Below are 14442 nucleotides of genomic sequence, written 5' to 3'. Positions count from 1 at the left end.
GTAAACTGGTTTGAAATGAGTATTGCAGTCACAAAGATGACCTTCATACTGGTGGTCGAGATGGAGAAGCACAAAGTCCAAAACCCAAAACATCCTCTGGTCACGACGTAGATTTCTCCATACCAAGAACATAATGATAATTGTATCCTCTCAACCAGAGATACCTGGTTCGTCTACGTGTAAGTATTCCAAGAGATGATGGTGAGCTTGGGATCCAGATTTCTGCCGACATCCGATACTTGGCGGCTTGGTATCAAGACTTCAACTGGAGTCCAAGATGCTGTATGCAGAGAAATGGTACACTTTTTTTGTACACGGCCTCGTAAGTGTATGGATTCATGGCTGTAGTATCAAGAAATCAGGTTTACCCGTGACAAGCAAACGAAAGAATGGTATTGTTGCTCGGAAATGTCGGGCTTGGCGAACATTTTCAGCAATCTTTAGAGTCGAAAGAAACCGGCGGGTATTAGACTATTGCAAGCTTTATGTCTGAGTTGATTAAGTTTCTTTGCCTGAGTATATTGACCGTAATGCCTTAGAAGCTCATGCGTGTTGTTTGTAGATATTCGCATCTCTCGTAAGATATCATGATGACAAGACTGATACCCAGAAGCCATTGCATCATAGGTTACGAATATATATGTTTAGATCCTTTTGGCGTTGATAACTCAAACCACCTCATACCACGATATTTGCTCAGACTGTCGATTATTCAATTCATTTGTCTCGTAAGTTCTGTCGTGAACTACCGTGAAAGACCCCCTGAAGCTTGGGTAAAAATACTTGGCCACTAAACGACTCAAGGCTTAGCGTGGCACAGCTGGGGCCACGTTGGCACGTCTGCTAGGGCCTTCTCAGCAGGGTGAGACCCCTGTTGTATTTTAGCCCCGGGCTGCAGCCGCAAGAATCTAAGGGATGGGCCCGGTACCTCGTACGGAGCGGATCTTCCATTTCGATGCCCCCTATGTTCGAGACCAAACCAATTGGATCCAAAGTATTCAAACCCCAACATTCCTGATCAACCTCTCAACTCCCTTTTTGTCTCTGATACTGGAGTATTCAGCGTGTACAGAGTAACTAGCTCGTCTATGTATTTGCACCTTGGTCATCTTTGCTAGAGACCTTGTATCTTTTCCTGTCTGGTGTCAGCATCGTCAACCTCCGCAAAGTCTATTCTGCCCACCTACGTTACGTTACACGCGACTTTGATCGTCGCAAAGTTACGGTTTCAACTTTTTTTTCAAACTGATCGACCGTTGTATTCAACACCTCGAATTACCTACTCAGGTTGCGGCCACCATCGCCGGCAGTCCTCTTGAGACTTGTCGACTTTTCCATCCTCTCTCAACAAACAATCACAACTGCCCATCATGAAGATCCGAACCACGCATTCACCATTGATCCTCCTCCTCCTTCCCGCCTTGGCGAATGCGCTGTCCTCCCACGACGTTACCGACATACCTGGCCCTGTTGCAATTACAGAACAGACCGATGGCCTTCCTGAGGCTGGCGTAAAGCGTCATGACATCCCCACGAAAGACGCTCCTGTTGATGGCAGGGACGGAAAGCCTCACCATGGACCGTTCATCGAGACAGATGACCACAAGAAGCCAGCTGAAGTTTTGCCTGATGTCGGATCCCCTGCCGCAGTTGGCTCTGCCTCTGGTCCTGCCACAGGTGCAGGTGCTGGTGTAGGTGCTGGAGCTGCTATTGTACCTGAAGCTGGAGCTGCAGCCAAGGTCGACGCCAGCTCTGAAGCTCTTCCTGAGCTCAAGGGCCGACCAGATGACCCTACTGTAGTCGATGGCGCAAAGATCCCCGAAACCAACGACGGCGTCATGTTCGACAAGGACCGAGTCCACGCTCAACAAGGCACCACCGGCACCGAAGGCGGTGTGACCGAACGATACAAGGCGCGAAAGTTGGAGGAGGATCTTGCAGGCGAGGAAACATTCAGAAAGCCTGCATCTCCCAAGGAGGCCCCTCCTCTGCCACACAGTGAAGAAGAGAAGATCCGTGCTTCTGGGGGAGACAAGACTGAGAAGACCGAGGACCAGGCCAGCGGCGAAAAGGCCGATGACGTGATTCCCAAGCCTGCGAAGCCCATCATCAGCAATGACGATGACCACGATTATACTGCAGGATTAGGGGTAAGCAAGAACTATGCATCCAAATGCAACACCATGACTGACATCTACGTAGAAGCCAGCTGATCTCCCTGACCGACCCTCCGGACAAAACAAACCTGTGCAAGATGCTACAAAGGCCCCACCAGTCGACCTAAGCCGAGGAACGACACACGATGGACACCACGATGACGAGAGCATCATCCAACCATTCCACTCTTTCGTTCTCTCCTTCACCATGATTCTGGTCTCCGAAGTTGGTGACAAGACCTTTTTGGTCGCAGCACTTATGGCTATGAAGCACGATCGCATGGTTGTCTTTACCGCTGCCTTTGGCGCCCTCCTTGTCATGACCGTCCTTTCAGCTGTTTTGGGACACGCAGTTCCTGCTCTGATCCCCAAACGCGTGACTAGCTTCCTCGCTGCTGGTCTTTTCTTTGTTTTCGGCGCGAAGCTGATGCGAGAGGGTATGCAGATGGACCCCAATGAGGGTGTCTCTGCTGAAATGCACGAGGTCGAACAAGAGCTTGCCGAGAAGGAGAAGGAAATGGGCCGTAAGAGAGGTGATTCCGTCTCCGCCTACACTCTTGAGATGGGTATGAATGGCAATGGCAACAGCAACGGCCGAAGATCTCGTCCTAGCAACCGTCTCATGTCGCCTCCTCGATCACCTTCCCAGTCTCCTGTTAGGGACTCTCGCTCTGGTTCTGGTGCTGTCTCTAGCGTTGTTCAAGGTGCTACCAACCTTTGCTCTCTCTTGCTCAGCCCTGCTTGGGTGCAGACCTTTATCATGACTTTCCTTGGTGAATGGGGTGACCGAAGTCAGATTGCTACTATTGCCATGGCTGCTGGTCAAGATTACTGGTGGGTAACTCTGGGTGCTACATGTGGTCATGCCATCTGCACTGGTGTTGCTGTTATCGGTGGCCGTGCCATCGCTGGTCGAGTCAGTCTGAAAGTCGGTAAGTCTACAATTTCTAGCCTCATTCTCAAATTCAAATAACTAACAATCTTTCCAGTCACTGTCGGTGGTGCCACTGCTTTCCTTGTTTTTGGCGTCATTTACCTCCTCGAGTCTCTTTACAGTTAGAGGTGAAACTTTAACAATGCACAAGTTTCTTTTCTCTTTAACAGGCCGTGGTTTTCACGCCTATCGTCATCGGAGACCATTTGCCTATTTGATGTCTAACTCGTTGTAATTATTAACGGCCACTATAAAACAAAAAAAGGGATCGGGATTCCCGGCGTCCTCAACCGGGAGTAGATCATGTACATTACTTGGCTGAGACAATCTCAGCCTCGCTCTTCAGTGCACATGGACACTGACCCCCTTTGCCAAGATCTGGCTTGGGGGATATTGAGGGAACGAAATCGATGGAGATGCAAGGGAACCAAGGGAGGGATTGTTCATCATTTTTGTATGACATGAAGAGGAGTCATAACCAGCGGGGAATGAAAAGGGATGTCCCTGTTCAATGTTTATATAAGCTATGATGAGTTGTAAATACGAGCTGCAATGGGGCATGCTCATGACGAAATATCAATGTACGATTAATGTCCCGGTTCGTAATCTTCATCAAACATAAATGGCATTCATAAGTCATTAAGCCATGGCTTGTATTGCAGCAAATTGCTATGGCTTCCTGCCATTCATTAACATTTGCTCAAGGTATATCCATCAGCTCATCTCTACTCTACGAATGAACAGACGCCAATGCCTGTTCATGACCTTCATCATTCAACATTCCCATAGCTAGCATAGAACAAAACTTAGACAACCGCCCCCGGACGGATAAAAACTTCGACAAAGTCTCCCTTGGGAGATGTGGCATGATTATCTAGACAGACGTTCTCTGCTCCCCTTTTCTCCCCATAGCAAAGGCAGTAAAAATAACATAGCAAGAAATGGATGAAAAGCAAAGCAAACTTGTCATCCTCAATTATCATAAGGGTAGCCGGGTCCAAAATTTCCAATGACAGGTATACAAGTGGTATCTGACAATCATCTGTCGCTTGTCCGCTCCGACAAGTAGTTACTCAATCAAGCAAGCTTCGGTGACATTGAACTGTGGTTTCGAATTTTACATGCTGCAAAAAATGCGCTTCTTTCAAACGTTTCTGTCGTCATTCGTATAATCCCTCTCCATCAATCCATGGAGTTCTCGATATCGCCTCTGACGCTTAATCCTCGTCTTCTTCGTTGATCGGGGCAGGTGTTCGTCGCTCTGTACGCCTCTTAGGTCGTCTGTGGCGAGAACTGCTTATGTTGCTGGCCGAATCATCGGGCATAATATCGATATCGTCTAAAGCCCAGTCGTCATCACTGCCGGGTTCACGATCGTCGTCTCCAGCCCAAGCCGGTCGCTCGTAGCCCGAAGACTGCGAGTTGCCCGAGTTGGGGCCCGAAAGCACATCAATACGACGGCGGTTCTGCAAGTTCTGCATCAAACCGGCTCCACGTTGACGTAGTGCGTTTCGGACGACCTCGGCCTTCTTGTGTAGTTTTTCAAAGGCATCCTCCAAAGTCTCCATACCCTTGTAAATCTCCCTTTCAATCTCTGCAATCGCTGCCATCTCCATTTCTTCGTCGTTGGAAACAGCCTGTCGGCTTCCGGGCATGCCAGTTGTGTTGACACTTACGAATGAGGCTGGCGTTGTGCCTCGCGAGTAGACTGAGAAGGGAGTCGTGTTTCTCGAGCTGAACGAAGAGGAAGCTCGAGGTCCAGGGCTCATCGTTCGGGTGTTGTAGTAAGAGCTGGCTGGCGTAGGTCCCCGAGATTCAGAATGCGGTGTGTGTGGCTCATCGTCTGCTCCAGACCAAAGGAAGCCATCGAAGCGCCCAGAGACGAGAATCTCCCACTCAGAATTGTTTATGTTGGAAAGTGCAACCAAAAGATCGTGAGTGTGTGGGTTCTTGACCAAGTATGTCGCCGATTCGGCGTCCCGAGGAACTTGTTGCAATCGGTATAGTCGTTGCAATGCAAGGCCAGTCTTGATGAGGAAATCCGTTCTAGGCCGGTGTCCTGGTGTGGGGGCGCGAACAGATGACTTCAACTCCTTGGATCCGGTCATGATCGCGTTAAAGTAAGGGCGGTCCTCAGGATCAAGGTTTGTCAGAATGGCGAAAGACAAGGTCTCATCGTCAACATCCTGAGGGGGTGGTACTGGGGTTTCTCCAGTGTTAGACAACCATCGATCGACAGCAGTCCGGACCTTCTTCGACTGGCGAAGGTAGTGCTCCCTAAATTCTTCCGCAATATCCGGATCCAGCTGGACCGGTGACGCAGGTCGAGGGGGCACGTCACCAGAAATTTCAGCGGCCTTGGTGCCAACCTCGGCCAGATCAAAAGGAGGCCACTGTGGGAGTTCAATGCGGCCGCTCACCCACTCTAAAACATCGCCCCAGTTCAGACCATCATGGATCTCGTGGGGGTTGTCACACATGACACATGTGCAACCATAAGGAGGGAGATCGCGAGAGAATACATTCTCGAGACGGTCCAGCAGTCTACGAGCGACTGAACGGTGCCCAGTAGCGACAGCAATTGATCCCTGCTTGTTGAGGACAGTGTTGTACTGATCCAGTAGGTTGTGAAACGGAGCAAAGAGAGTGTCTGTACCGACCAGGGGGGGATTTGAAGGTCGTGTGCCGTTTTGACGGGGCAGTACAGAGAGGAAGTTCTTGGGGGCTGTGTATGCAAGGCCGCCGTTTTGAAGAAGGTAGTCGACTCGAGGCATGTCGTGGACATCAAGCGCCGGTGGTGGAGGCGGGGGTGGAGGAGCAATGCCAAAGGCAGACGCAGGCGTCGCCGTTTTGGAATGCAGGTTTGAGTCGACATCTTCAACGTCGATAACGGAGGGGGTCTCACGCTTGGTGTCAGGATACCCGTGAGGGAAGGGAGCTTGGGTAGGTGTTCTGGGAGATGAATCCTGAGCACTTGAAGGAGAGGATGGTCCGTCTGCATCATACTTTCTGTGGCTTCGAGTAGAAGATGTTCGATGGACTGAGCGATGAGAAGAACTAGAGGCCCGTGAATCAGAGCGTCGGATCTTTTCAGCCGAACGATGCGAGGATTTGACATAAGTAGCTTGACTCGAGGACCCTGATCGGCGACTAACACGGGAGCGCTCCTCGTTTCGTGATGCTGATCGAGAGTGAGATAGTCTTGACTTTGACTTTTTCAGGCCAGCCTCAGATGCTGAAGGTTCCTCTGTCGGGGTCTGAATCGTTGGGATGTCTTCCCTAGACAGATCTGCATTTAACGTCTCTTCGTCGAATGAATCCTCTTTCGTGGATTCCTCGTCAACTGGCTCATTTGGCGTTTCCTCGTTCACAGCAGTCTTGTCCGCGTCCAAGTCGGTTGGGGGAGGACTGGGTGGCGCATTCGGATTGGCATTGCCAGAATCCCTGCGGGCCTTGAGTTCCTCGGCGGTAGGAGGCTCTGGCGGTTCACGAGTAGGAGGTTTAAGTGATAGGGAATCGCGACTAACGATGGCCTCTTTGCTGTGTGCCTTACTGAATGATGGGTAAGGCATGTTGATACGGTCAGAAAGAATGGAAGTGGCAGCTGTCGACGTTCTGATATCTGAACTGCCTAGATCGCTGGTCGAAGCAGTGCGGTGGTGACGGCGATGATGCTCATCACTGTCTCTATCCTTGCGATGGCGGTGGCGGCGACTAGATGTATGGGAGAGGTTGTCGCTAAGTTCACTGCCGAGCTTGCTCTTAGAGAGCCGAGATGTGCGATGTCGGCGACGTTCAGGGTCCTTATCCCTTTCTCGATCGTGGTCTCGGTCGCGATGGCTGCGTTCCTTTCGTTCGGATTTTGAGCGGCGGACCTTTTCCCTGTCTTGCGGTCTCTCATCGGCCGGTGTCTCGACTTCTTGGTCCTTGGAGGACATGGTTGACCATGGAGCTACGGTGAAAGTATCGTGTGATTGTTATTTAGCGGTTAATGTCGTTGTGGTCGATAATTCCAAACGGGTTCAAGAAGGCGGTCAAGAATAGTGGGCGCAGAGGGGAGTCGATAGTATTAACTCCTGCAGTAACAAAAAAAGGAATCAGGGTGATGCAAAGTGAAATTCAGGCTGCCGAGCGAGAGAAATAGCACTATGCTGGGCAGTCTTGGGATACAGCAAAGCAAAAGCGAATTCGTGAAGAGGGGATGGTTGTACTGTAGAAGGTGAGGTGAGTTGCATGGAAGCTAAGCGCAGCCAGTGCGTGCCAGGTCCAGTTTGGTTGGTCCCTTCCCTGCAGGCGAAAGTCTCAGGTCAAATTCTGGTAGAATCAGGCACTAAGGCAGGAGAGAAGCTCTGTTTCTCACCGTTAGAAGCTCGGTCGATAATATGTTGCAAGCGATTAGGCAATTCCCTCAATGATTTCTGTTTTAGGGTCCTCAACCTGCGATTTAACAAGTCGTCTAAAAGGGGATCGGAAAGCTTGGACTTTTTTGCATGGTAGGGAGTCAGGGAGTTCAACGGTGATCAACTGAAACTGTAAAAGCCTACAAAGATGATGTCAACCTTGTGGGCGACGACAGACTGTGTATAGGTGTACAGACACCTAAAAAATAGCAATCATAGGCAATTCCTCACCATCATTCGAGAAACCGTCGCCAACACGGCCACCACGTATACGCAATCTTCACCAACACAGCCCCAACTGTACAAGATCTCGTTTATGTCTGACTTCCCGTTCCTCAAACTCACTTGTGGAGCCCGACAGTGTTCAACAAGGCCAATGCTGGGCACGGGCACAGGCACACCCCAGTCCAACCATGCATACCACAAAACTTGTCTCGAGTCGGACAAGAAAGAAATATATAAGCAGCGAGCCTGTCTAGTTTAGTGCGAGCTGATCAGATTAATTCGTCTCTCAGAAGCCAGGATTCATGAGATACCCGTAACCACAGGGGACTTCACGGGAGGCTGGGCGTCATGGGGTGACGACCAGCCACCGTGAACATTAACCGCTGGACTCCCTGTAGAAGCATTTGGAAGCCAGGGTCAAGGCATGGAAATGTTCGACAGAGCATTGTAGCTGGTAGTATTCCCAAAAGGTAAAAACCGACTTGTGCTAAATATAACATGACTCAAACATTTCAATCCAGGACTGCCACGCATCTATTCTCACTTCATGCCCGGCGGTGGTGCCCAATCCTTTGGCCGTCAAGATCCAACGATTGATTAAGCGCGCATATTGTCACGAGCTTTCTCCAGCATCCATTCACAGCCCAACACAACTGACAACCATCCCATTGTTGAATATGATAGGCTGATAAGTTTGCAAGTCCACGTATCACTTGCATTGCATATTCTCGCTTCCGAAAGTAGTTTGATCATGCTCTTCATTCATAGTATCGGTACCAAATCTATCCCGACACGGCTTCGTCGTCTAAGTATACCAGCAACGCAATGCAATGCAGTTCATCACATTTGCCCATCTTTTCCTTATCCATCTCATTCAAAGTAACGCCAATTCCGTTTATCCTTGCGCTGTTATTTGCAAAAGTTTTGTAGAGCAACAAACCTCCTACTCAAATCAGTAGGCAGGCGTAGCTAGCGGGTATCTTCCTCGGCTGATCCCCGAGATAAGTCGTCAAAAATCATCGCTTACAGGCGGTCGAGAAGACCGTTGCTCTCGAGGAGCAGAACAATCTGGTGCACAATGGAGCGGACGTTCTGCTTCTCGAGGTCGACAACGAGGTCAGGCTTGGCAGGAGCCTCGTAGGGGTCATCGACACCGGTGAAGTTCTTAATCTCGCCGTTGCGAGCGGCAGCGTAGACACCCTTGCGGTCAGTCTTCTCACAGTACTCAAGGGGAGTAGCAACGTGGACAAGGAAGAAGGGACCGGACTTCTCAACGAGGTCACGGGCAGCCTTGCGAGCATCCTCAAAGGGAGCGATAGGGGCGGCGATGACAGCGGCACCGGCCTTGGTCAGCTCAGAGGCGACGAAAGCAATGCGCTGGATGTTGAGGTCGCGGTCCTTGCGAGTGAAGCCAAGCTCGGGAGAGAGCTCGTGTCGCACGTTCTCACCGAGCAACATGGAGACGGGACGACCACCACCCTGGTTGAGAGTGGCCTGGAGAGCACGGGCAATCTGGTCCTTTCCGCTGTTCTGGTAACCGGTCATGAAGACAGTAAAACCCTTCTCGGCAGGGAGGGGGTTCTCCTCGCGAAGAACCTTGACAACCTCGGGGTAGGAGAACCACTCGGGGATGTCCTTGCCGGTTCGGAGACGGTGTCGGAGCTCAGTACCGGAGATGTTGAGGGTACGGGTACCCTCAGGGATCTCGTTGATGGGGAGGTACTCATCAGAGTCGGGCAGGTAGATCATGGCCTGGAACTCGACCATCTTGATACCAAGCTCCTCCTGGTGCTCCTGGACGAGAACCTGAGCATCATAAGGACCGTAGTGGTCCTTGCCCTGCTTGTTCTTACCGGGACCGGCGTGGTCACGGCCAACGATGAAGTGGGTAGCACCGTGGTTCTTGCGGATGATAGCGTGCCAGAGAGCCTCACGGGGACCACCCATTCGCATGGCGAGGGGCAGAAGAGCGAGGGCGGCCATACCGTTGGGGTAACGGGGCAGGAGAGCCTTGTAGACACGGACACGGGTGAAGTGGTCGATGTCACCGGGCTTGGTAAGACCAACGACGGGCTGGATGAGGACGTTGGCCTGCTGGGAGCGGGCAGCGCGGACCGTCAACTCACGGTGAGCACGGTGCATGGGGTTTCGGGTCTGGAAAGCGACGACCTTTTGCCAGCCGAGCTTGTTGAAGTGAGCGCGGAGCTCAGAGGGGGTGACTTGTAAATGTTAGCTTCATGATGAGCTCAGTGACAGTTGCGATTCTTACATCGAAGGTCGAGGAAGTCGTAGTGCTCTAGGCGGTTGATAGCCTCAAGCTTACCACCAACGTAGAACTCCTTGGCGGTATCGAAGAGGTACTTGACACCGGGGTGGGTGTCGTCGTCGCTGCCAAAGACCTTCTTGGCCTCGTTGACCCTGTAAGCATCTGTTAGTTACCAATGACATTGTTAGGAGTCGAGGCTATGGGGGCCACCTACTTGTCAGGTCGGTAGATGTCCTCAACGGTCAGGATAGCGAGGTTTCGGTCGTCACGGAAGTCGCGGAGGGTGACGCGAGCACCAGCTTTGAGGCCGAGCTGGTCGATCTCAGCCTGGTTGACATCGAGGTTGATGGGCATGGAGAAGAGAGCGCCATCGGCGAGACGGTTGTTCTCAACAACGCTGGAAGAATTTGTCAGCTCATGGAACGCCCAAGTGTGGATTTCGCATTAACTTACCCATTGTAGTCCTTCTCAGTCAAGAAACCTGTAAAATTGGTGGTCAATTCCTATTCTCACTCATGCAAAAAATAATGTTCCTGTCGCAAACTGGCGCCGGCGATCGGAGATGCGGGGGCGGGGCACCGCAATTCGTCCATCAACGGTCCGCGCCATCCAGCGGCAAAAAGAGAAAAAAGATCATTGTAAGAAAATGTTGCGGCGCATACCTTCGAGAGGAGAGAAACCACCGTTGAGGATCAGCTCAAGATCGCAAAGGTGTCGCTCGCTGAGTGTAAGAGCAGGGAGCTTCTGAGCCTCGGCCTCAAGCTCGGATTGACGGGGGAGATCGCGAGCGAAGAGGTCCTTTAGGACACCACCATGAGGAGTGTTGGCCATTGTGTTGTGAGGGTTTCTGATATTATTCGGTGAAAGACAACGAAACAGGAACAGACGGAGAACGAGAAGAATGGGAGAGTGAACAGCAGAGAAGGAATTGCTTTGATTTTAAATCATCTTTCAGCGGGAATACAGAAAAGTACCTCGATCCTCATACTCATCCACCTCGCCTTCATACATCCACCCTGTCATGATTAGTCCCTCCCCCATCCCTAGTCCAAACAACAATTACTGGGGTTGACTGGATAGGGAGGGGTGCAACGATACATTTGCAGCGAGCAAGAGAACGAGTAAGAGAAGGAAAAAATTGCGTGTCCATTGGCAAAACGGACGAAATCGGCCACTGTATCCAATTGCCTCCATGGCATCAACCAAGCTGGCGGCCCTCACCGTCAGAAAGAGGAAAAAATGAATGGGGTTTGCGCTTTTAGCTCTCAATGACGTGCTCGGGACTTGAGGCTTATACATGCCGCCGAGGAACCTACAGACCAATCAAATATAGTATTATTGGGCATGGCGACGCTAGGGACAGTAGGTCGTCGGAGCATCGCTCTCGGGCGGAATGGCCATGGGCAACCTATTTGGGAATCATGATGGAACATTTGAGCAAAGCGATGATCTCAAGTTTACTTACAGCATTATACCAACAGGTCTTGTTGCGATTGCGCCTTTGCAATTTGAGAGCTCACCGACCAACTCGCGTAGGTCACCATGCACCTGCAAGCTACAACTATAAAGCAGGATGCACAACATGGATCATCATTTTCCTCTTCGGATTTCCCATGGCCAACAACCAGTTCCTGGTACCTTGAAAACTCAACATAGGGAGGTAGCAGTGAAACCTTCAACCGCTGCAGCTGCAGTAGGGGCCCTCTTTAACCCCCCATATCTCGTAAGTCTGCATCTCCGTATCCATCTTCACCACCAGGGTGCTGTAAGAATGCGAACAAGAGATCCTGCGGTCATGTTCCATGTTTCACGGCACAAGCATCCATTCTTCATCCACATATAACCCACGTTCTATGCATTCATACCCACCACCCGTTTCTGAAAATGAAGGAGGGCTGTGGTCTTTGACTCCTGGCAGAGATTACTGTGCCTGAAAGAAGCCGTCCTCTTTGCCCGACCCTATCATGATACCTGCATCATTATCTCCAGCACTCCGACAGTTCTTTCTCTAGAACCACCGTTTCTCGAACCCGGTCTTATTCCTCCGCAGTCTTGTATCTTAAAACTGGTTGCTGGGGGGTCCCGCACTGGGGCCTGCGTTGCCCGAGTCAATATGTACGGCTGTCGGGCGATCGCCCGGCAAGTGGAAAGAGAAGAGGCACTCTTCCCCCTCAGTCATGATGGATGAAAGGTCTTTTCTTAGTAATCACGCAATTCTCTGACGTTGATGCGACACAGTTTTTTTCTGCTCTTTCAATCGGTTAGATGATCGATAAGGCCACGCATAGAAGGATTCTCATGTTTGCGTACTCCCCGTTCAATTGTCTTATAGTAAATCGCTTCCCTGACTTGCCGGAGTACATAGACAGATAAGAATAAGGTGGTCAGATGCTGACCATCTGCGCTGTATCTACAGGCCGTCAACGTACTCGCTATTGGTAACTCCCCTGGCGATCAGGTCCCTACCAGCCACTCAATGATTGAATGCTGTAACTCTCGAATTCGTTTAGCATCCTGCAACGGTCCGGAGAAAGTGCATCGGTTGCGAACGTGCAACTACGAAGGCTTCATTGCAAAATGACTTGTTGATATTGTGTCTTCAATTATTGGGATCATGATCCAGCACCGGTCTATCGAACCCCAGAGTCACTCCAAGATATGCTCATTGTGTTGCATTTAGTCGCCATTGATTACCAAGGCCCGCTTTACGATTTGGCTCCATTCGTCGCCCGGATCCAGTGGATGAGGAAGCCAAGAATCATTGCTACGGGGTCGACTTTGCTGCCGACAGTCCGAAAGCTGACCTTTGGAACGCTTGGTAAAATGGAAATCCTTCATTGCTCATTGCTAAAGGTACACCAGAAGAGATTGAATGGGTCGTTGCTCATTCCAGGAATGATCAGAGGCATCCACTGGTTTAGGTTAGCAACTGGGATTAGCCTCTTGGTACGACAGCACGAGTGTTGGTAAGGGGAATGTCGCAGCGCATTTACAGTCTAGGAGAGCAGTATTTCCACAGATATAGAATCCTGCGTTAGTGATATTTTGAATACGTAGCGAAAACAATGATTGTACAGAGTAGAGGGACGAAGTGTTTTGGTGATTAAAGGAAAGATTACGAGAGAGTTGTATTTAGAAAGCAACTTCACAAGACAAGGTCTGATAATGGCGCAGTCCCAGCCATATCTACGAGTCGACTGGTAAATTAAACATCGTAATGAATTTACCCAGAAAAGTCAAATAAGATGCAGTAGCAGTAAGAATCGCAGGGGCATGCGTTCCATTTCGGCAGCATAAAGAGTCTTTCCTCAGGGTATCAGAAAATTAGTACGGAGTAGGCCATCTTATGCTACTAAAACTATATTCTTTAGGCCTATCTCTGCAAGGATCGAATGAGTCAAGCATTCAAACATTCACATTCATATTATTTAGGCCATTTATTTTTGTATCCTAAGACTTAGGAGGTCAACTTTTCTGCTACCCAGTAGTCTTTATCGCTTGTGCACAGTAGCGGATACATTAAAGATAATGAACTCGCAACGAGCCGCTGTTGTCGGTTGATCAAACTTGGTCTCCCCGAGCTTCTCCAATCAGAAAAGTCCTCAAGTCGCCAAGTTCCAACAAAGCTATCGCAATCGCTGGAGGCTCGACACGTGGAAAGGACAATTCCCCGCCTCTTGAATTTTGGCAGCTGTTGGCCAACCAATACAAGCCCACTCCTTGATGGTGGCGCGATGAGCAAGCAGGGCGAGCAAAACTTGAGTCGTGTTGCATTGACTGCCGAAAAAAGGATTTTATCGCGTGAGTTTCGCTCTGTTAGACGAGTGTATCTCCAGTCGAAATACGCTGCAATCAAGAAGGCATTTGAGCGAGATGATTAATTTAAAAGCAATGATTACTTATCAGTCGCCTGTGGTCGAGATTATGTCGTGATGGGAAAATACATCCAAAAGCGATAGTTGCTTTCGTAAATGGGAAGGCGCCATCTGTGTTAGCTGTTGTACCTTACCTCGTAAGGTAGTATCCATTGCGACGACTTGCCTCTCCAAATTTAGGAACTTGCTTCTCCAAGATCCGAACCCCAACCTTCTGCCTTCCTTGTTTCTGTGCATACTGAATTTGCACTATTTTCTTGTCATCATCATCATCCTTCTCGTTATCCCGAGCGATATTGCTCTTGTCAAATTGAGTTGAATAAACCGTCTGGCACCCTCAACCGTCATAACTTACTCCATACGATTAATCCGTCTTGAATTGACAACCCATCGACTCCTTCCCCTAATTAAACCCCCTGCAGCTGCCAACCCGTCAACCTTAAATTCCCGTCACGAAGTTGCCGATCTTTAGTGGCTTCTCCCAGCCGCTGCGCCACTATTGTGTCTTGGAGGTTACACCTACGTCAAATAAACACGAGATTTTGCATTGGCACAAAGAACACCAAGGTTTAATCTCCCGTTGCTC

The 14442-nt window shown here is 50.1% G+C and overlaps 3 protein-coding genes across 3 annotated transcripts; 1 reads left to right on the top strand and 2 right to left on the bottom strand.

Annotated features, from left to right (window-relative positions):
* Positions 1-1040: 1040 nt before the first annotated feature.
* On the top strand, positions 1041-3370 carry FGSG_08873 (uncharacterized protein). Its single transcript, XM_011321533.1, has 3 exons — positions 1041-2150; positions 2203-3088; positions 3146-3370. Exons 1-3 carry the CDS (start codon positions 1371-1373, stop codon positions 3214-3216), a joined length of 1737 nt encoding a protein of 578 aa, XP_011319835.1. The 5' UTR covers positions 1041-1370; the 3' UTR covers positions 3217-3370.
* A 937-nt stretch (positions 3371-4307) lies between these two features.
* On the bottom strand, positions 4308-7028 carry FGSG_08874 (uncharacterized protein; the record flags this gene model as incomplete). The annotated part of the gene is made up of 3 exons (XM_011321532.1): positions 4308-5990; positions 6097-6147; positions 6246-7028. The coding sequence occupies 3 exons, from the start codon at positions 7026-7028 to the stop codon at positions 4308-4310; spliced, it is 2517 nt and encodes an 838-aa protein (XP_011319834.1).
* Positions 7029-8457: 1429 nt separating this feature from the next.
* FGSG_08875 (sulfate adenylyltransferase) lies at positions 8458-10872 on the bottom strand. Its single transcript, XM_011321531.1, has 5 exons — positions 10644-10872; positions 10435-10462; positions 10196-10378; positions 9985-10133; positions 8458-9934 (listed from the first exon to the last, which is right to left on the bottom strand). Exons 1-5 carry the CDS (start codon positions 10810-10812, stop codon positions 8739-8741), a joined length of 1725 nt encoding a protein of 574 aa, XP_011319833.1. The 5' UTR covers positions 10813-10872; the 3' UTR covers positions 8458-8738.
* Positions 10873-14442: the final 3570 nt, after the last annotated feature.

Source organism: Fusarium graminearum, chromosome 2, assembly GCF_000240135.3.
Source record: "Fusarium graminearum PH-1 chromosome 2, whole genome shotgun sequence".
Lineage (NCBI taxonomy): Eukaryota > Fungi > Ascomycota > Sordariomycetes > Hypocreales > Nectriaceae > Fusarium > Fusarium graminearum.
This window is presented reverse-complemented; position numbering and strand designations above follow the sequence as displayed.

What these genes read in the sequence shown, in the direction of transcription:
- FGSG_08873 (XM_011321533.1), top strand. Translation starts at nt 1,371, where the DNA reads ATGAAGATCCGAACCACGCATTCACCATTGATCCTCCTCCTCCTTCCC. An exon ending in ATTATACTGCAGGATTAGGG is followed by an intron (nt 2,151 to 2,202) that starts GTAAGCAAGAAC and finishes ACATCTACGTAG; the next exon opens with AAGCCAGCTGATCTCCCTGA. An exon ending in TCGAGTCAGTCTGAAAGTCG is followed by an intron (nt 3,089 to 3,145) that starts GTAAGTCTACAA and finishes CAATCTTTCCAG; the next exon opens with TCACTGTCGGTGGTGCCACT.
- FGSG_08875 (XM_011321531.1), bottom strand. Translation starts at nt 10,812, where the DNA reads ATGGCCAACACTCCTCATGGTGGTGTCCTAAAGGACCTCTTCGCTCGC. An exon ending in GACATCTACCGACCTGACAA is followed by an intron (nt 10,134 to 10,195) that starts GTAGGTGGCCCC and finishes AGATGCTTACAG; the next exon opens with GGTCAACGAGGCCAAGAAGG. An exon ending in CGACTTCCTCGACCTTCGAT is followed by an intron (nt 9,935 to 9,984) that starts GTAAGAATCGCA and finishes AACATTTACAAG; the next exon opens with TCACCCCCTCTGAGCTCCGC.